At 43.4% G+C, this 22,516-nt stretch overlaps 1 protein-coding gene across 1 annotated transcript in view; it reads left to right on the forward strand.

Moving 5' to 3' along the window:
• The window catches only part of ZFAT (zinc finger and AT-hook domain containing), a 144,360-nt gene extending 140,941 nt beyond the window's left edge, over positions 1 to 3,419 (forward strand). The window contains exon 16 of the mRNA XM_066578916.1: positions 2,876 to 3,419. Within this exon, the coding sequence (XP_066435013.1) occupies positions 2,876 to 3,115 (240 nt within the window). The 3' untranslated portion in view covers positions 3,116 to 3,419. The remainder of the gene's footprint in view (positions 1 to 2,875) is intronic.
• The last annotated feature ends 19,097 nt before the right edge of the window (positions 3,420 to 22,516 follow it).

Below are 22,516 nucleotides of genomic sequence, written 5' to 3' on the forward strand. Positions count from 1 at the left end.
AGCACACAGTGTAGACGCTTTGTTTCAGGAGCAGAATATCTGCAACCTTAATTTGCGAGCCCAAAGTCTGGATCTCAATCTCATCGACCAGGACTAACTAGAATGCTGTATCAGTTATGCCCAACACGCTCATTATCCCCTGCATCGCTAAGTGAAGCTCTCCTCGAGGAATGGAAACAAATCTCTCCATACGCCTGTGGGATTTTGGTGTAAAGTGGCCTGTGAGGATTACTGCAGTCATTGAGGCCAAAGGTGGCCCAATTCAAAAGTGTGAACAAAATCGGATTTCATTACCTTCTATGTGTGTCCCAATACTTTTGTCCACATAGTGCACATGACTCAAGGATGATAACTTGGAGACTATGTGAGGAACACACTAGGGGAGAGTAGAGAACGAGATCTTCTGAGGACTAGAGATTACATGTGAGAGGTAGCGGGATATTGGGTCAGAGATGTATGGAGGGAGCTGGTTGTGGACAGCCTTCTACATCATTGATAATATCTTCAATTGGGTTTTCTGGACGCTGGGGAACTCAGAGCCATGGAATTCTATGAACTGTCCTAGCCCAAAGGTGTAGATGGAGACAAGAAGGGGGCCTAGGACATAGCCTTGACTCGGGTGATTTTATTTTTCTTTCTGCTGTGTTTGGATAGAAGGTGGGGTCGGAACCAACATGAGTCCTGATTCCATTCTAGTGTGAGCAGCTAACGGTGACCACATTTCTCCAAGACGTCACTCCTTATTCCCCAGAAGGGTGATTCAAGCATCTAATTCATGGAGAACCCTATATGATCATCTCCTTAATCGTTCCAGGTCATATTTTCAGGATTTCTTTTGTCTTGTACTGGTGTCCACTCTCAGATATCTAATTGTGACTTTTTTGGGTTATTTGAAGACTGGAGTTGAAAAACGCTGGCCTGTGGAGAGTGTCCCATCCATATGGAAACACTGCGCAGGTCTGTTTTTTTCCATGGTGATTGACATTATCAGATTGGGACTCTGTTCCAAAATTGGATAAGAATACATTTTTTAGTGTCTGTTGCAGCGGTGCCGCACTGCGCTGCCTTCAGATCTATGGGGGGTGACATTTTCTTGAAAAATAATCTCATTTGTGCTGATTTATTATTGACACTGTGCCAGTTTTTCAAAACTATTTTGACTTCTTTCCACCATATTTAGGATGTGTTTAAGGCACTTTTATCGCTGTGTGGCCTAAATGCAACATTGTGCGACAAACTGCTGCCAAAAGTTTGGTACAAAAATGGCATAAACCCAGTACCTAATATTGTAGGGTGGCATAACAATAGACAAAGATGTACCAGAGCTATCCAGCGTGAGCCACTGTGGCCCATTTTGAAACTATCTTGTCTGCGTTTGCACTCTAACTATTGGTAAATCTGCCCCATTGATTCTAGAGGTTCCAGATGGATGGAAAAGTGACACTATGTCCTAAAAGTATGATATTCAGCATTCTGTATCGGTCTGCAGCATTTTTGTGTCCTTAATTCATGTCACACTGACTGATTTATTGTGCTGACACTTGGGGGACAGGATAATAACACGCTGACACTTGGGGGACGGGATAATAACACGCTGACACTTGGGGGACGGAATAATGACACGCTGACACTTGGGGGACAGGATAATAACACGCTGACACTTGGGGGACGGGATAATAACCCGCTGACACTTGGGGGACGGGATAATAACACGCTGACACTTGGGGGACAGGATAATAACACGCTGACACTTGGGGGACGGGATAATAACACGCTGACACTTGGGGGACGGAATAATGACACGCTGACACTTGGGGGACGGAATAATGACACGCTGACACTTGGGGGACTGGATAATGACACGCTGACACTTGGGGGACGGGATAATGACACGCTGACACTTGGGGGACGGGATAATGACACGCTGACACTTGGGGGACGGGCTAAGGACACGCTGACACTTGGGGGACGGGATAATGACACGCTGACACTTGGGGGACGGGATAACGACCCGCTGACACTTGGGGGACGGGATAATGACACGCTGACACTTGGCTTACAGGCTTACGACACGCTGACACTTGGCGGACGGGCTAAGGACACGCTGACACTTGGCAGGACGGGCTAAGGACCCGCTGACACTTGGGAGGGACGGGCTAAGGACCCGCTGACACTTGGGAGGGACGGGCTAAGGACCCGCTGACACTTGGGAGGGACGGGCTAACGACCCGCTGACACTTGGGAGGGACGGGCTAACGACCCGCTGACACTTGGGAGGGACGGGCTAACGACCCGCTGACACTTGGGAGGGACGGGCTAACGACCCGCTGACACTTGGGAGGGACGGGCTAACGACCCGCTGACACTTGGGGGGGGGGGGCGGGACTGGCTAACGCCCCGCTGACACTTGGGGGGGGGGGGGCGGGCTAACGCCCCGTTGACACTTGGGGGGGGGGGGATGGGATGACGACCCGTTGACACTTGGGGGGGGATGGGATGACGACCCGTTGACCCTTGGGGGGGGGGGCTGGGATGACGACCCGTTGACACTCGGGGGGGAGGGGGGGATGACGACCCGTTGACACTCGGGGGGGGAGGGGGGATAAAGACCCGTTGACACTCGAGGGGGGGGGGGAGATAACGACCCGCTGACACCTGGGGTACATGGCAGTGATACTGGACAGGATAATAATGCGCTGACAATTAAGTGTATAGAACAATGTTTTTGACCGTTGAGGTCCCGGGAATCCTCTACATTTCCTCTCAAGCTGTAAATACATGTTTGTGATGTTGTGGGTTTCTTTATTTGTGATTGTCGCCTTCTGTCATCGCATCATTAATGTTGTTCTGAGATGTCATTTCCTCCTGTTGTCAGGTGACAGAAGAAGAGCGCTCGGCCAACCATGCAGTAATGATACAGGAAGCCCTGCAACAAGCCTCCGTGGGGTTGGGAGAACAGCACCACCTGGTTGTTTCCTCAGACGACGTCGAAGGGATCGAAACGGTGACTGTTTATACACAAGGAGAAGAGACCTCGGAGTTCATTGTGTATGTGCAGGAAGCGATGCAGCCCATCACCGATGGCACCATGGAGCACATCCTACAGGAAATCTAACCATGTCCTTACAACGTAGGCGGGAGGGTTCAGCACTCTACATTTACACTAATGGAAATCTTCCCATTGTCCTTCCATGTAGAACTGTTGGAGAGGTTAGGTGAAGGCCGTTTATCCTACACACAACTTGGTCATCATCTGCTTAATGACGACCCCAAAGACGATTAGTATCGACATTGAGAATGAACTTGTTTTTCCTTTTGAGCAATAACCTCCTTTGTTAGCTGGAATTCATTCTGGGGAATGTTTACATAGAATAAACTCCATGGATTTTGCCTGGAGACGAGTTCCTGAATGCAGTTGACTAACTTCTCTACCTTTCCTTATTGCAGGTATATCTACAAACGCAAGTGAAATATCTGCATTTGTAGTTTGCTCCATGCCTTGCGAAGCTTCAGACTCTTCTACAGGACTTCATGACTGAAGGGTTTTAGGACCGCTGGATGACTATAAACGTCCTGCGGTCCTGAAGTCTTTATGGAGCAGGCATAGGAGCAGATTGCGGTACATATTCAGCGGCTGTCAGCTGTTTGATAGCTGACCGCTACCGGTAACTACAAAAATCACTACAAATGATCCCTATTCAAAATGTTAGCAGTTAAAAATCTAAAAATATTGAAAGTTAAAAAAAAACCTTTTAGTTTTTTTTTCTTTAGTAATTGACCAGGAAAAAAATGGGAAACCATTAAACCCCACATATCTGGTCTCTGTGCACACAAATTCATAAAAAATAAAGGAATGGAATGCCAGAATTTTTTTCTTTTTTTAAATCACGGCTCTCAAAAAAATTCAAATAAAAAGTGATGAAAAAATGTTTGTTTACCCAAATGGTGCGAATAAATACTACAGTTAAACCTGCAAATATACGAGCCCCCCCCCCCCCCATGAGGGAGCAGTTTTTGTTTAAGATAAAATTGTATTTCCTTTTTAAAAATAGAAAAAATATTATCCTATATAAATCTGGTGTCCCCATAATTGTGCTGACCCCTAGAACATGGGACATTCAGTTCTGCTGCCCCTAACTGGGAGCATGTGATCAAAGTATTATAGTCAATGGCTGGTCAGGCCTGAAAAAGCATAGATGAGCCAACAGAAGTGGTACAATGGTTTCTTTTTGCCCCTGCCATAATGTTATAGCGGTCAAAGGCTGTCACAACGATCATATCCTCAACTGGTCAGACATTGGTGGCATATCCTAATATCCCACCAATGTCCTTCCTGACACATGCCCTTTAAAGCAGATTCCTACCAGAACTTAAAAAGCAGATTCCTACCACACAGCCACATGATTTCCTGCTGCACTATGGGGTAACTGCTCTAATTTTCATACAAATGAGCTCCAACTATAAGGCCTCATGTCCACGGGGAAAATCAGATCCGCTGCAGATTCTCCATGTAGAATCTGCAGCGGGTCCCTCCTGCCCCGCGGACATGAGCGCTGAAAATAAGAATTTAAAAGCATTTACCTGTCCGTAGCGGTCGGCGAAGCTCTGCTCTTCCTCACGGCCGGATCTTCATTTTCGGCCGGCGGATGAATTCCTTACGCCGGCGGCACATCGCCGGCACGTCGTCGACGTGCCGCGCGCATGCGCCGGGCACATCCGCCGAGCCGAAGCAAGGGAGATGCGGCCGTGAGGAAGAGAAGAGCTTCGCGGTCCGCTGCGGTGAGTAAATGCTTTAAATTCCTATTTTAGGTCTCCCGCGGATCCGGACGGCTTCCATAGGCTTCAATAGAAGCCCACGGGAGCCGACCCCGCAGGAGACCCGCACGAAAATGGAGCATGGTCCAGATTTTTTCATGCTCCATTTTTTTTAAAATGCCTTTTATTGACGATCCGCGGGTATTTATCTACCCGCGGGTGGTCAATGCATCCCTATGGGATGCGGATCCGCGCGCGGGAGATCCGCTGCGGATCCTAAATCACATTTTGCCCGTGGACATGAGCCCTTAGAGGGCTGGGAGCTCTAATAAAGTGGCTATTCAGTATATTAGTACAACCCCAATTCCAAGTTGGGACGCTGTGTAAAATCTAAATGTGAAGAAAAAAAAATAAAAGCACTGATTTGGAGGTTTCATCTACCCATATTTTATCCACAACAGAACATAGAACACATATCCGAGGGGGGGGGGGGGGGGACAGGTTTTCATGTGATTTTAAAAAATAACTTATTTAGAAATTGTCAGCAACACCACTCACAAAAGTTAAGATGGGACCATGTCTGCCGTTCTGTAGTATCTCCTCTTCCACGAAGTGAGGAGACGAATTGCTGCAGTTTTGGGAGAGGAGTCTTGTCCCATTCTTGTGATAATGACTTTTGAGATGTTTAAGCTGCCCGTGCCATCAGAGATGCAGGTTTTAACATTGTGTGGCTGTAGCAAGCTGGATGCTTACGGTTTTCTTGAGTTCGCAGGACACGGCGTCTGTGGCTTCAAAATGAATTTCTCATTTTGGTTTATTCCACAGAGCAGTTTTCCATTTTGCTCAGTCCATTTGAAATGAGCTTTGACCCAGAGAAGACGCAGGAGTTTTGGGATCGTGTTGATATATGGCTTCATCTTTGCAGCTTTAACTTGTATTTGTGGATTGAACAGAATGATGTGTTCACTGACAGTGATTTCTGGAAGTATTTCTAAGCGCATGCAGGGATTTACATTACAGAATCATGTCTGTTTTTAGTGCAGTGTCTCCTGAGGGCCCGCAGATCTCCAGCATCCAATATTGACCACCGGCCTTGTTCCTTGTGCACATGAATTTCTCCGGATTCTCCGAATCTTTTTTTTTTTAGATGTACTGTAAGTAGTGGGATATTCAAAGTTCACAATTTTTAACATTTTTCTTAATGTGTTCCACAATCTTCAGATGCAGCTTTTCCACAGATTGCTGAATCTCTGACCATCCTTACTTCTGAGAAACTCTGCCTCTCTACCATGTGCTTTTTATACACAGCTTTTTCATTAGTTTTGACTTGGTGGCGGACTTACAGGGTTACAGTTTGTTCAGAAGGGATCTTAATAACCAGACGGGGAAGGAGTTTGTCTTTATGTAAAGGCCTGTTTAAAGCTCACATTCTGGAAAGATACTTGGGACAGAGATGAACATGTGGGGTCTCTATGGGTGGAAATACATGGTGGAAAAAAACAATAAAATCCTCAGTGGTTTTCTATAGACACCAAATATAACAGAAGCCACTGGAAATCTATTACTGAGACAAATGAAGAGACAGATGAAGCAGCAAATCACAATGAGATAATTATTATGGGGTTTTTAACTATCCAGATATAAACTGGGAAGCCGAAACCTGCAGATCTCATAAAAGTAACAACTTCCTGTCAATTACTTAAGATAATTACTTTACCCAACTTGTACAAGACCCAACTAGGGGAGCGGCCATTTTGGATTTAATATTAACCAACAAACCTGTCAGAATATCAGGCGTGAAGACTGGGTGTCACCTGGGAAATAGTTACCACATATAATTCATTTACACTTGTCCTTCAAGAGAGTTTTATAGGGGAGCTACGAAAATACTAAACTTTTGGAAGCCAAAGTTTGATCAGCTCAGAGATGCCATTTACCTTTATTGACTGGGACAATGTCCTCAAAAATAACGAGTACGGACAATAAATGGGAAATGTTTAAAAACATCCTAATTACTTACTGAGAGCGGCTCGTACCTTACAGGAATAAAAGACTTTGTAATCGGAGAAAACCAACATGGCTCAAAAAAGATGTAAAGGGGACAATAATCAGCAGAAAGAAAATTGTAACTTTAAAACAAGAAGGCAGCGAAGAAACACGAAAAACCCTTTAAGGAAAAAATAAATTATTTAAAAAGCAAATAAAATCGGCAAAGATGGAGACAGAGACGTACTGCCCAAGAGAGGAAAACTAACCCTAAACTGTTCTTCAATTATATTAATAGTAAAACGATTTAATGCTGAAAATGTTGGCCCTTTAATAAATAATGTAGGAAAGAGTGTAAAGGATGATGAAGAGAAAGCAAATTTATTAGTTTTTTTTCTAGTGAATTCACAGAAGAAAAATGAAATGTCAGATGAGATGCAGAGTGATAAAGTAAACTCTCAACTAAATATCACCAGTCTAATCCAGGAAGAAGTAAAGAGCCGTTTTAAAAAAAAAAAAAGAAAAAGTAAATTGATAAATCATCAGGTCCCACTGGTATATACCCCTGGGTTCTAAAGGAATAAAGTAATGTGTTACAGATCCTTGTTTCTTATGTAAGGATCAGGGTCTGTTCCACTGGTTTGTCACATATTCAAAAAGTGAACCTGGAAACTATAACAGGGCAGTAAGTCTTCTATCGTGGGTAAAATGTTTGAGGTGTTTCTAAGAGATGCCATCCTGGAGAACCTCAAGGAAAATAGTCGTATAACTACATATCAGCACGGGTTTATGTGGGGTCGCTCTTGTCAGACAACCTGATCAGCTTCTACAAGGAGGTAAATGCTTGGTCTGGGCGAGAAGGTGTGTAAGTTGGTAAGTAATTAAATCAATGATAGAAAACAAAGGGTGGTTATTGTTGCGCCACACTCTGATTGGGTCATTGTTGCCCGTGGGGGTATCTCATTGGCCAGTATTGGGGGAATTGCTCGTGGGGTACCACAGGGAGCAATATCGGGCCCTATTATTTTGTAATAATGACCAGGTAGAAGGATTTCACAGTAAAATGTCAATATTTGTAGATGATTAAAAAAAAGAGTAAAGTAATACAAGAGAGGCGTGCATATAGAACTGGAGGGGTTGGGGGCTTGGCAGAAAAGTGGCAAGTCAGGCTTAACACTGATAAATACAAGGTTCTACACATGGGCAAGGAAATATATGTCACTATCACACACTAAATGGGAAACCTTAGTTAACTGGCGCAACCAGTATCAGGCAGCTGCTGCCAAGGCGAATGGGATGATGAGGTGCATCGAGAGGTCTAGGGGGTGCATGATGAGAACATTAGGGGACATTTACTAAGCCTGGAATTCCCTGTATTGTGCTTAGTATGGCTTTCCTAGGCTTGCCTCTGGCGTACATTTCTGGTATAAAATTGCACATAAATCTGTTGGTCCGGGTGAATAATGGCGGAGCCAGTGCACAGAGGAGAAAAGTTGCACATTTTTCTGTAAATAAATGTTTTGCACAAAACTTTGCAACTTTTTTTACTCCGGAAACTTGTGTAAAACCTTTCATTAATGTGTCCCATTGTTCTTCCTCTCTACAAGTCACTGGTCAGACCATGGAATATTGTAGACCATTTTGGGTACTCATGGAGGACATATCCGAGCTTAACCAGGTACAAAGGCATGTAACTAAAGTAATAAATAGAATGGGCGGACCACAATACCCAGAGAGGTCATCAAAATTAGAGTTATTTAGTAAAGAAAAAGACAACTGAGGGGCGACATAATAAGTTTGTATAGATATATGGGGGTCAGTACAGAGATCTCTCCCATCATCTACTATACCCAGGACTGTAACAAGGGGCCACTCTAATAACTATGTATAGATATATCAGGGGTCAGTACAGAGATCTCTCCCATCATCTATTATACCCAGGACTGTAACAAGGGGGCGCTCTAATAACTATGTATAATATATCAGGGGTCAGTACAGAGATCTCTCCTATCATCTATTATACCCAGCACTGTAACAAGGGGGCGCTCTAATAACTATGTATAATATATCAGGGGTCAGTACAGAGATCTCTCCTATCATCTATTATACCCAGCACTGTAACAAGGGGGCGCTCTAATAACTATGTATAATATATCAGGGGTCAGTACACAGATCTCTCCTATCATCTATTATACCCAGCACTGTAACAAGGGGGCGCTCCAATAACTATGTATAAAAAAGCCATATGTACTCCATAATGCTACCAATGTGAAACACAATCCCTCACAGATCTCCATCCATGGAAAAATAAAATATAGTTTTGGGAGTTTGAACATAGGGATTCAAAAATATATATTTTTTAAAATAAAAAAGGTTTTTATCGCGCAAAAGTGGGGGACAGAAACTTGGGTATTGTCATCGTACTGACCTGCAAAAAAAAATAGCATGTCATCTGCATGATTAACTCTGTAAACACAAACCAATGAGAGAGTTGATTTGTTTTTTTCCCTACCCTCCCAAAACCAATTAATAAAAGTTATACAGTGTATTTATTATATGTTCAAAAAGAAACCAACAGCTCAGCACGCAAAGAAAAGACCTCATGCAGCCATGTTGACGGAAAATGTAAAAAGTTATGGCTTTTCAAAAGTGGAGATGAAAATGCCCCAAAAATGACATCCCTAGGTACAAAATAGGCTGCGTCACTAAGGGGTTACTGAGGAAATTCAACTTCTTACAAAGTCTCCATCGATATCGGTGTAATCACCCAGTATTTCAGCGCCATCATAAACCTCCTCGTTATCCTTCTTGATCATAAAGCGCTTTACATCTGATTTTATATTGAATACGGGGACTAGATGTTCTCATCCACTAAGATATCAGGATAATGGAATAAGTTAATAATATCCATTCTAGTTCTATTCATCTTGGAAATGAGAATGAAGTTAATGGCGCCCATTTATCTTACTTGACTTTCCGCACACAGAATGAGAAGATCAATGTTGCAGATGAAGGGAGAAGTTTAAATTGGAAATAATCAGATATCAAATCCTCTAACTTTTCGGATACTTTGGAGGACTTAATACTCTTAAATTTAGATTATGATGAAAACATAATAAAGTACACAAAGTCTTTAACGCAACCCGATAATTTTTTTGTTGATGAGCCGTGCTGCCAAAATTTCCCACGTCCATTCATCTGCTTTGCCAGCTACTTTCTAAGTAGGTCCATATTCTTAAAGGAAATAACTTTTACATTTAGCGCTTAAAAGGGGTTGTCCAAGTTTAGACAAGCCATTTCCATACGCCCTATTAGTGAATTCTGAGTTGATAGGGAGAGTCCTCCAACCTGGATCCTGTGAATGAAGAGTGGTTATAAAGAGCATCTCTCACTTTGGAGGACCCGTCCTGTCTTGTGTTCTACAGAAATCCCATTGATCTGAATGAACATTGTTCAATGCTTAATCTGCCCTGAAGAGGCCGTGTAGAGAGATTGAACACTTTTCCTACCAACTACAGTTGATTGTTGGGGGTCCCAGCTGGAGAACACTTTGTGATCAACTTGTTGTCAAGGGATCCTTTCTGGGTTGGGGTCAACAACTGGCTGGACCTGGGCTGGTAACAAGACCCGCTGAGCCTGGGGAGCGGCACTCAGTGGTGGCATTGATCCTGTTTTAGTTCTTGCTCTTAAGACGTGTATACAATTGACTATGACAGCAGAATTGCAGAAAGCAGAGTGCTTCCTGTTTTGCCAATCGGTGCCCTCTCAATCATACCACCGGTTTCATTCTGCACAATACTGGTCAAAAGAGGTCAAAACTAAGAATAGAGGCTATTGTGGGAGTATGATGGTGGTGAGTTTATTATTTTATTGCAAGGGCATATCAACAGCTTATTAGTTACTCAGGCCACAGTGGGGCCTAAAAATGACTCAGGCCACAGTGGGCGGCCTATACATTACTGAAGAACCAAAGCAGGACCTATAAATTACTGAGGGGGCAGAGTACGGTCTATAAATGACTAAGGAGGTTCAGTAGGACTCTGTCACCCAAAGGTACATGTAAATCTGGAGCTGGCCCTGGACCCTTCTAACAAGTTGGGATTGTTCAAAGTGAAAAAAGTCTTAAATCTGAGTTAGAAGGTTCCCTATAAAATATTAAAAAAGATTTTTAAAGAAACTTCTGCTCAAAAATAATTTTGGTAGCTTGGTTATAATACCAACATCTGCCTATCATGTTAACAACAGACTTTCAGTAGGGATATCTGTAAGAGGTCCAAGAGAACATCTGTTGGACATTAAGGAGACCCACTCAGGTGAATTAAAGTTATCCTTGTATTACATGAACAGCAATTCATTTGAATCACCACCATGTAATGCTCCATTTTCCTTATAGCTGCCGCTAAAGGGGAAATGCCAGCAGGGAAAGTCTACTGTTTTCTAAGGGTGTTGGGAATGACACCTGTGGTAATCTGCCTGTATTTTCAAAAAGGTTGTATGAGATGAGGAAAAATAGCCTTAAAGAAGCAACACCACTCAATTCAGGGATATGGTAGAAAGCATCAAGATTTAACAAAATGTAGAGGGGTGAGACGTAAAAATCTGAACTCAGCCTGACGTATCCAGACTCCCTCTATAGGGAAAGTTCCACATGTCTCCAATCCTGGTGAGCAGTACAGAAGGTTAAAGGGGTTGTCCCGCGCCGAAACGGGTTTTTTTTTTTTTTTTTCAAACCCCCCCCCGTTCGGCGTGAGACAACCCCGATGCAGGGGTTCTGATTGGCTGGAATCGGCACGTGACGGGCGGAGCTACACGGAGCCCCATTGAGAAAAGGAGAAGACCCGGACTGCGCAAGCGCGTCTAATTTGGCCATTAGACGCCGAAAATTAGACGGCAACCATGGAGACGAGGACGCCAGCAACGGAACAGGTAAGTGAATAACTTCTGTATGGCTCATAATTAATGCACAATGTACATTACAAAGTGCATTGATATGGCCATACAGAAGTGTATAGACCCACTTGCTTTCGAGGGACAACCCCTTTAATAGATCCTGGACATCCAAACGAGGAGAGCATCAGTGGAGGTTCCAAATGGGCACACAGGGGTGTCTAACAGAGAACACCCTTAATCCCAGTAAGATTGAATAAACTGCTATTGAAATTATAAGCTATCCTGCCTTCTGGACATTTGTATAGGACTCCATTGGTGACCTGAAGTCCATGAGAGGACTGTTCTGCCTACTGGGAGTTCTCCGTTAGAGACACCCCTGTAAAGTAAGTTCTTCATTGGTGCTATATATATATATATATATATATATATATATATATATATATATATATAATTACAGATGTCTTCTGTTCTACCTTGAGCGCTGGGACTTTTTATGGTTTGACCATTGCCTGTTTCTTGAAGAAAACGCATCTCTTATCTATGGACTGTGTTTGGTATTTACTGGAATGAAACAGACTTGCAGTACCAGGCTCAGCCATGGAGAGTGCCCGAGTTTGTGGTATTTTGGTCTGCTCAAAGTGCTACTACTTTGTCCTGTTTCTCTGGTTCCTGAATTTGGCTATTCCTCACTATGTACAGATCTCCACTACTGACCCCGGCTTGTTACCCTGATTCCACTTTTGGCTCTTGCCTGCCAAGAACCTCTGGTTGCTTTACCGTGCAGAAACTGTTCGTCATGACCCAATCTCTGGATTGTTCCTTGTGCTGACGTTCTACTGCCTGCTGTGATCTGGATTTTCTAACTTTGTCCCTGTTCACATACTCGGGTACTGCACCTTGGTCTGAAGTAGTGTCTGCTGCCACATTATTAAGGAACTCTTCAATATTAACAGCAAAGACCAGATTCTGTCTGGTGTGGTTATAGGTTGAAGACCAGGGTTCAGCTCTACTCGGCATTTGTGGATTTGGAATTTAAAGATACAGTTACAGAATCTTAAATTGCCGAACCTGTATTTAGGTGAGTTTCCATTTCACCAGAGCCCCTACTAAGTAGTCTCTTCTATAATTATTGATCCCTAATCTGACTCTTCTGCTTGACTCTGAGCTCTGGATTTTATTCTTACTGTGGTTCTATAGATTTATGACAGAGGTTGTGTTTTTCTTCAGATATTCCATTGATACTCTCCTTTTCGATGTCGAATTTGGGTTCCTTAGGTCTTGTCCTGGATTTGGCCCAAAGTGCAAGCATTGCGTGGCACAGCGAATCCACATCCACTAAACCTGACAACTCATGCTTCATTACGTGAGCCCAATAGGTAGTGCTCCTTTAAATCTGTAATTTTAGTGGCCATAAAACATGATTTCCGGTAATGAGATGATGCGGTATTAAGTTTTCTGAGAGAGACAAAAAACTCTTCATTAGGAAACAATCCTGTTTCAAATTGAGTTCTAAAAAAAAGAAAGTGCCGGCATCATCACCCGACGTCCTCTCCATCTGAGAATAATAATCTTTTTTTTTTTTTCGAGATGTCTCCTAATTACGTTACTTTTCTATTTAATCTCATTGAAATTCGTAATGGTCGCTTAGCTGGGTGGCAATTTACTGTATAGTCTGCAGGAATTGCAGCGTCGGAGATCTAATGAGAGTCAGTCAAGCCACAAATTGCTGTAGCTAATCGTGACAGTGATCTATGAGACTTCAAGCCTTTGTCTTTAATGGCACTATGTATTACAAAGCCGGAGAAACATGTCAGTTCCTGTAATGTAGGCGCTGTAGTGTGAGGCTCTAGAACAACTAAGTTGGTACGAGGGGCATTCAAGTTCTAAGACCTCCTAACTTTTTTTTCCCCCTAAAAATCAACTCATGCAAAAAGCTGGAAATATCACTTATTAACATAACCTCTCTTGGTGTACACATTTTTCACAAAATCAGTGCCATGATAGCCTGACCACTATGAACACTGCTTTGGGGGTCTGTTTTACCTACTGGAAAATCACTATACAAGGGTGATTTCATGATCAAAAAAGTGCATCCACATCTCATCGATTGTGACAATTGATGGAATGAAGGCACTATGCATGGCATCATAATGTAAAGGCGTAGTGTTACCACACTCCTCCCTACATACAGTAGCTGCTGCACTGCTATGATAGGCGCCTGCCATCTACAAGCTGAAGCCCAGCCCCCTCTGGTCTGGTACCCAGCCGGGAGGAGGAGCAGGAAGGCAGGTCTGGTGGGCGCTGTGCAGAGGTCCCCTTCTCCGTCCAGAGTCACGGCCAACGAAGGAAGACAGAGAGAGGGTGCAGGGCAATATATTGCCGAGTATCCGTGCCATTTTGTTGTAGCCTGTGAGAGGTGTTCCCTCCCCTTGCTGATAGTCCTGACGTGACTAGCGTACCAATGCTAGGAAGAACTGCACCCACCATATGGAATACTAAACAGGGCTATGTCCCGTCCACTGACCACTAACCTCCCAGCTGGCGGCCATCTTTGCTAGATAAAAGGAATTGCTGTGTCATTAATGAAGAGCAGGAGGTTCAGCGACACGTGACGAGTGTGTGCTGCTCGAGTGGGCTATAGCCAGCCCAGGTCACAGAGGATGTGGTAGCAGCTCTTAGAGAATGATGTGAGAACTGTGACTAGGCTGTGGAGCAGAGCAAAGGAATGGCAACATCAAAAGAACCCGATGACTTGAAGCTGAAATTGACGATAAGCCACGTCAGAAGCAGAGGGAGTCACATTTCCCGCAGGAGACTCAAAGTAGACTTTAGGCTCTGTATGGAGGAGCATGCTGCTAGGAACGCGAAATATGTCCAACAACATTAGTGTGCACACACTAGGGATAATGACGATGACACACTAGTTCTGGCTGGGGGAGTATCTTCCCAAAGGGTCTGTGGTGCACAGGTTGTGACATGGCATTAAATATTGACCTACAATTCACAGCTAGAGGTAATAAGCAAAACCGCAAGGAAACTTCATCATATCCTACACAAGGATGACCATCTAAAAAAGCCTATTCCCGGACCGTGCGCTTCTGTGTTTCAGGCAACACCCAAATTTGAGGAACTTTATAATCATGAGTGCATTGCCCTCTGACACACACAAAAAGGAACTTATCCCTGTAAGGTAAGGAGCTGCAAGACCTGCTCGCATGTACGGGCTGTGGAAAGGATACTGATCCCTAACACACTGCAGGACTATAAGATCCCAGGGACATTCACGTTCCACATCTGAGGTTGTGTACCTGAGCCGGTGCGGTAAATGTTCCGTTGGGGCCTTTTATGTTGGAAAAACAGGACAAAAACTAATTGTGTGACAATGAGATCTCATCCTCGCTTTCAAAGAGAGAAAGATAGAATTACCTGCGGCCAAACACTTTTCTTGTCATGGACACAACATAGAACACATGAAAGTTATTATACTTGAAGGCAATTTCAAATCACAAAGCCATAGAAGAATTTGGGAGTACAAATTTATGACAACTTTAGACACTTTCAACAGAGGGTTAAATTATTCAAGAGGATTCATGTGTGACTGGGAAGTATGAGAAATCTATAGCAGAGATAACACTGCTGGTCTGGTGACCCCCCAACACCAAACTAGAGACCATAAAACCTTTTCATTAGAGATGAGCGAACCTACTCATTTCGAGTAATTACTCGATCGAGCACCGCGATTTTCGAGTACTTCCGTACTGGGGTGAAAAGATTCGGGGGCGGGGGGAGGCATGGCGGAGCGGGGAACAGGGGGGAGCCCTCTCCCCCCCACTCCCAGCTGAAACCCCTAACACCCACGGCGCCCCCCGAATCTTTTCGCCCGAGTATGGAAGTACTCGAAAATCGCGGCGCTCGGGCGAAAAAGGGGCGTGGCCGAGTAGGTTCGCTCATCTCTACTTTTCATCTTTATCGGTGGACAGGAGACCTCATTCATTCAATGACACTCTTTGCTAGTTTAAATAGTGGCGGTATGCACCAGTTTAAACCCTTAACGCTCCAGGGCACACATTTGTGTGTCAGGGGTTTGGGGTTTATATGGAGGTGGTCGATCCCACTCCATACAATGCGAGAGATGGCTGTTTCTTACAACTGACACCTGTTAGCAACAGCTGCTATCTGCACCACAGCTGATTGCCGTTGGTAACCCTTTTAATGCCCTGATCAGAGTTCGGGGGTGTAATTTTTTGCCATGGCAGATGGGGGCCTACTGAAAGCCTCCAGGACTGCCATTGCAGATTGCCCGGTGTGGCTTGATAGATTGGATTTTAATATTGTTTATTACATCCTACTGCATGAACAATCAAACCATTACAAATTCATGCTCCCTATGGAGACTAAAGAAAAATGTAAAAATCAGTTTTAAAAAGCTTTATTAAAAAATAAAAGGTAATAAGTTTAAAACGTTTTGCTATATGTATAATTAATACAAAATCAAAATAATAAAAACAAAACCTATTTGGTATTGCTGTGTCCGTAAGAGTCAGAGCTGTCAAAGTAATGCATTATTTACCCCGCACGGTGAACGTAGTTAAAAAAAATAAATAACCCCAGACCTGCACTTTTTTAGTCACCCCGCTACAGAAAAAAAAAAGGTATCAACAAAATGGTATCAGTAGAAACTTTTTGCTGCAGTGTGTACACCGTAGAATCAAGACATCCCCAAAGATGGCCGAATTTCATTTTTTTTCCATTTCGCTCCACTTTTTCAGTACATTATGTGGTACATTAAAAAGGCAGTTGGAAAATACAACTTGCCCCGTCAAAAATAACAGTCTCACAGACAGCTACATTGATGGATAAATAAAATCATTATGATTTTTTTTTTTTTAAAGGCGCAAGAGAAAGACAAAAAAAAAAAGGGGCCGCATCCTTAAAGGGATAAGATTATGTTTAGGAGATATATATTTGCACCTACAGTGCATTGAGTCCGCAGTGATGTGGAACTCTGAAATTGGTTTCCACTCTGGCACCTACGGTGCACCAGGCCATGATTTAGACCTGCCACAGACCTTCAAAAATGTAATATAGAGTCCGATTTTAACACCTTAGTGACCACCATTATGTGTTTCACATCCTGTAGAATAAAGCTGTGGGGTCGGTAAAGGTGACGGCTTCCTGCTATCTTCTACCAGATGTAGCCAACAGCTTGGAGCATTCACCGGCGACCGCGGTATTCAGTCCTCAATCATGTGATTGATGTTATTTAACATAACAGCGATCACGTGAAAGTTGAAAATAAGTTTTAAAAGTTAGTTTCATCTTCCCTCAAGGATCCAGTCCGTGAGAGGAGCACAAACTACTCACCTTTCACTTCCGATAGAATCTTCCTGCACATACTTTCCCCGGTTTCAGTGAATGTGCCAGCTGGCAGAAGCCAGGCAGGGCCTGGAAAATTTAAAACCCTCTTGTTCCTGGCTACCAATGGTAGCTGAGAGCCTAAATCTGTCACGAAGCTCCCCAGTCACATGATCACTGTTATCTAGTGGATAAAGCCGATCACATAAAAGTTAAAAAAGAAAAAAGTTTATAGAATGGTAGAGTTGGAAGGGACCTCCAGGGTCATTGGGTCCAACACCCTGCTCAGTGCAGGATTCACTAATTCATCCCAGACAGATATTTGTCCAGCCTTTGTTTGAACACTTCTATTGAAGGAGAACTCGCCACCTCCCGTGGCAACCTGCTCCACTCATTTATCCCCCACAGTGTCAGAAAGTTTTTTCTAATATCTAATCTGTGCCTCCTCCCTTTCAGTTTCATCCCATTGTTTCTAGTCTTCCCTTGTGCAGATGAAAATAGGGCTGATCCCTTCCCTAGTGTTAGCTATCCCTCCTAGCTTTGTGTCATCGCCAAATTCGATCAGTTTCCCACCAATTTCCTCCTACAGATAATTTATAAAAATGTTGAACAACACTGGGCATAGGACAGAGTCTTGTGATACCCCACTTGATACATTCTTCCACTTGGATGTGCAGCCATTTATGACCACTCTTTGAGTACGATCACTCAGCCAGTTGTGAATCCACCTAACAGTTGCCTTGTCAATCCTATATTTGGTCATTTTTTCAATAAGTATGGTATGAGATACTTTGTCAAATGCTTTACTAAGGTCAAGATATACTATATACACCGCATTTCCCTGATCAATCCAGTCGGTGATTCTGTCATAGAAAGAAATTAGATTTGTCTGGCATGACTTGTTTGCTACAAACCCATGCTGGCTCTGGTTAATTACTCCATTTTCATCCAAGTACTTGCATACATGCTGTTTAATAATTTGTTCAAAGATCTTTCCCAGTATGGAAGTCAGGCTCACAAGCCTTTATTTTCCTGGATCTACCTTCTTCCCTTTTTTTGAATATGGGGACAACATTTGCCCTTTTGGGACTTTCCCTGTTCTCCAAGGATTTTCAAAGATTATGGCTAGTGGTTCAGCAAATACCTCTGCTGTTTCCTTTGGTATTCTAGGATGTAATTCATCGGGACCTTGAAATTTGAATTGATTTAAGTTAGCTGTGTGTTTCCTCACCATCTCTCTGCTTATAAATAGCTGGCATTCTTTTATACCCCCAGTAGCGCAGGCAAGAGCAGTTGACGTTACATCTACTTTCTGAGAGAAAACAGATACAAAATAGGAATTTAAAAGTTCGGCCTTCTCAACATCATTCTTAATCAATTCACCGTTTTAATCCTGTAAGCATCCAATAGCACCTTTGACTTTTCTTTTGCTTTTGACATACCCCCAAAATCCTTTTTTATTGCTTTTGGCCTCTGTTGCAAGCCTCAATTCATTATTAGGTTTAGCTTTTCTGACACTTGCCCTACAGTTCCTGCAGACTGCATTATATTCTTTAGATATTCCCCCCGCTTTCCATTCGGTAATCATATTATTCTTCCTTTTTAACATGTGTGCAAGTTCTCTGTTCATCCATCCTGGTCTCTTTAAATGCTTCCCATTCTTCCTTCTTTTAGGGATAAACACTTGTCCTTCGAGAATCTAATTTCGCAGTATTTCCCAACCTTCTTGGACACTACTGTCCTTAGGAATAATCCAATGACTGGATGTTCTTATCAAGCAAGAGCAGATAAGAAATTGTTGTATCCATTACTTTTACCTGAGAGAGACTCCCAACAAATGCCTGGATAGGTAAAATCTCCCATGATCACTATGGGCTTTTTTGAGAGCTTGGCCATCTAATGTTTAAAAAGTTAGTTTGATTTTCCCTCACCGATTCGATCAGTGAGGGGAGATGAAATTTCTTACTAGAGGCTGCCATACTTGTCCCTAATGCGATCATCCTCCACGGACCTTCCCCCATTTCTATGCATGCACCCACCGGCAAAATGGCGGATGCATGCACAGAAGCTGAGGAGAGCCCAGGAAATTGAAAATCTCGCTATCAAAGGTAGCCGAGAGCCTGGAGCAGTGACTGGAGGCCACGGTGTGCAGTCCTCAGTCACATGATCGCTGTTTGCCAACAGTATAAAAAGTTGGAAATTTTCCCTTTTTCAGGTCACTACCTATAATGCCTACATAATTTACAAGAAGTTACAGGGAACACTCACCTTCCTGCAGTTCCAAGAGCAGCTTGTTGAGCACCTTCTCTGTGGGACTACAACACCTCAGCAAGCCAACGAATCTGAGGAGGTACGAAGGCTTACAGAGTGCCACTTTTTACACCCTATCCCTGTTGCTCAGGTCAAGAAATACCCTCAAAAATGTGTTGGGTTTGCAGCAAGTATGGGAAAAGGAGGGATGTCCGGTTTTATTGCCCCATGTACCCATCCCAACCAGGCTTCTATAACTATCCCTACTTTGAGCCATACCACACAGTTTACATTATTACTTTATCTAAGATTAGGGAATGCCAAAAAGAGGGGGGGGGGGGGGGAATTCTTTTTAGGGAGTCTTTTTTTTTTCCAATGTGCAATGGGGCCTCCCTCTATTATAGGCCTAGCCATGTGTCTAATAACAGATTGGGGCTACAGTGGGGGTATTGCTGAACACAGAAGAACCAGTGCTATACAATTTTGGGGTGTGTATCCCCAGTTTGCTCTGCTTGAATCAAAGAAATCTGTCATGATGACATATTTGTGAAAGAAAATTAAATTTTATTTATTTTTCATATGCTTTATAATTTTGCAAAAATTACTTAGAGGGGTTCGATAGATATGACACGTCCTCATTCTGTCTCCAAAGCTTCCAATTTGACTTGAGAAAATTGGACCTCTTATATTATTCTAATACAGGTGACCACAAGGAGCGTAGAGCAGGCTAGACAGGTCCTAGTGGTGGGGGAATCAATTATAAGTTTGTCACATCGTGGGTTGGATTGACAGATTACTGGGAGTGGCTGGTGAGGATCAAGCGGTCATTGTGCACATTGGCACCAATCAACAAATTAGAGGTCAATGGAGGGCCCTCAAACGATTTCAGGGACCTAGGATCCAAGCGTAGGGTGAGGACCTCCAAGGTAGTTTTCTCTGAGATACTACCTGCACCAAAAGCCACACTAGAAAGGCGGCAGGATCTTAGGGAGGTAAACAAGTGGCTCCAGAGTTGGTGTAAGAAGGAGGGGTTTGGGTTCCTGTAGAACTGGGCTGACTTTGCTGTCGGCTACATGCTCTACCATAGGGACAGGCTGCACCTTAATGGGGAGGGTGCAGCTGTGCTGGGGAAGAAGGCTGGAGGAGTGTTTACCCCCCCCCCCCCCCCCCTGTTTCTCTTTTTGCCCTCCCCCCAGTCCCTAGTTTAGACAGTGTAAATGGCGACCTGGGGCTAAGTAATGGGAATGGGGGTCGAGTAGAGGGTGAGGTTAGTACAGTTAGAACTAACATAATAGCTAATAGTATGATTAGTAGCACAATGAATATAAAAGAACAACACAAACCATATAAATTATATGGCAACGAATGCAAGAAGTCTGATTGGTAAAGTGGGTGAGCTTGAAGCGAGAATGACTGAGGAAAACTATTATATAGTTGGAAAACAGAAACATGGCTTGATGATAAGTGCGATTGGGCGGTGAATTTACAGGGTTACAATCTCTTCAGAAAAGACCGTGGTGAACAGAAAAGGAGAGTGGTATGTATGTACGTTAAATCCTACTTAATGCCAAAGCTACTGGAGGTTATAGGGGCAGGAGATGAACACGTGGAATCCTTGTAGGTGGAAATACAGGGAGAAAAAAATAACAAAATGCTGATAGGGACTTTTCTAAAGGCCACCAAAAGTAACAGAAGAAACTGAAGCGTTATTATTAAGGCAGATAGAAGAGGTGTCAAACTGCAATGAAGTATTTATTATGGGGGACTTTAACTATCTGGATATAATATGGGAAAACAAATAATTCAGGAGAAACCATAGAAGACGATGGGGGGAGGCAAATCTATTAAATAGTTTATTTTCAAGTATATTCACGAACGAAAAAGAAATGTCACATGAGATGCAGGGGGATAAAATGAACCCCACACTTAATTTGCCTGCCTAACACAGGATCAAGTGCAGAACTGGTTAAAGAGGATCAAAATTAGATAAATCCCTGGGCTCAGATAGAATACACCCAAGGGTACTAACGGAACTAAGTGATGTGGTAGCTAGACCGCTATGGCCTATGTTTATGGAAACTATGGAGACCAGGGTTGCATCGTTAGATTGGCGCATTGCCAATTGGTTCCAATATACAAAAAGAGGGCCAAAAGTGAGCCTGGTAACTACAGGCCGGTAAGGCTCACTTCAATAATTGGAAAAATATTCAAGGGGCTTATGAGAGATGTCATCCTAGAATATCTCAAGGATAACAACCGTATAACCCCTCATCAGCACGGGTTCATGAGGGGTCGATCATGTCAGACAAATCTGATTAGCTTCTACGATGAAGTAAGCTCTAGGCTGGACCTGGAGCGTCTATTGATTTTGTATATCTGGACTTCTCTAAAGCATTTGACACCGTGCCGCATAAGAGGCTGATATATAAAATGAGACCTCGCGGATTGGGTGAAAACGTGTGTATTTGGGTAAAAAACTGGCTCAGAGATAGAAAGCAGAGGGGGTAATTAATGGTTCGTACTCTGATTGGGCCACCGTTGCTAGTGGGGGCCACAGGGTTCAGTTTTGGGCCCCGTTCTGTTCAATATATTATTAATGACCTGATAGAGGGGCTGCACAGCAAAATATCAAAATTTGCCGATGATACAAAATTATACAAGACAACACAACAGAGGACAATGTGCGGCTACAACAGGACCGAGATAAGCCGGGGGCTTGGGGAGAAAAATGGCAAACGAAGTTCAATGTTGATAAATGTAAGGTTCTGCACATGGGCAGGAGAAACGGATGTCACCAATATACACTAAATGGGGTACTGCTAGGGAAAAGTGAGATGGAAAAAGACCTGGGGGTACTAGTGGATTGTGGACTTAACTGGAGTAACCAATGCCAGTCAGCAGCTGCAAAAGCTAATACAGTATTGGGGTGCATTAAAAGAGGTATAGGGGCGAGAACATTATCCTCCCACTATATAAGTCACTTGTCAGGCCCCACATGGAATACTGCGTACAGTTCTGGTCACCGGTGCTCAGGAAAGATGTTGCATTGCTTGAGGGGGTCCAAAGAAGGACAACTAAACTAATACATGGGATGAAGGGACTGGAATACCCAGAGAGGCACCAAAACTGGGATTATTCAACCTGGAAAAAAGATGGCTAAGGGGCAACCAAATAACTATGCATAAATACATGAGGGGACGATACAAGGATCTCTGCATGATCTGTTTATACCCAGGACTGCAACGGTAACAAGAGGGCATCCGCTACGTCTAGAAGAAAG

The sequence above is a fragment of the Eleutherodactylus coqui genome, chromosome 9 (assembly GCF_035609145.1).
Source record: "Eleutherodactylus coqui strain aEleCoq1 chromosome 9, aEleCoq1.hap1, whole genome shotgun sequence".
Lineage (NCBI taxonomy): Eukaryota > Metazoa > Chordata > Amphibia > Anura > Eleutherodactylidae > Eleutherodactylus > Eleutherodactylus coqui.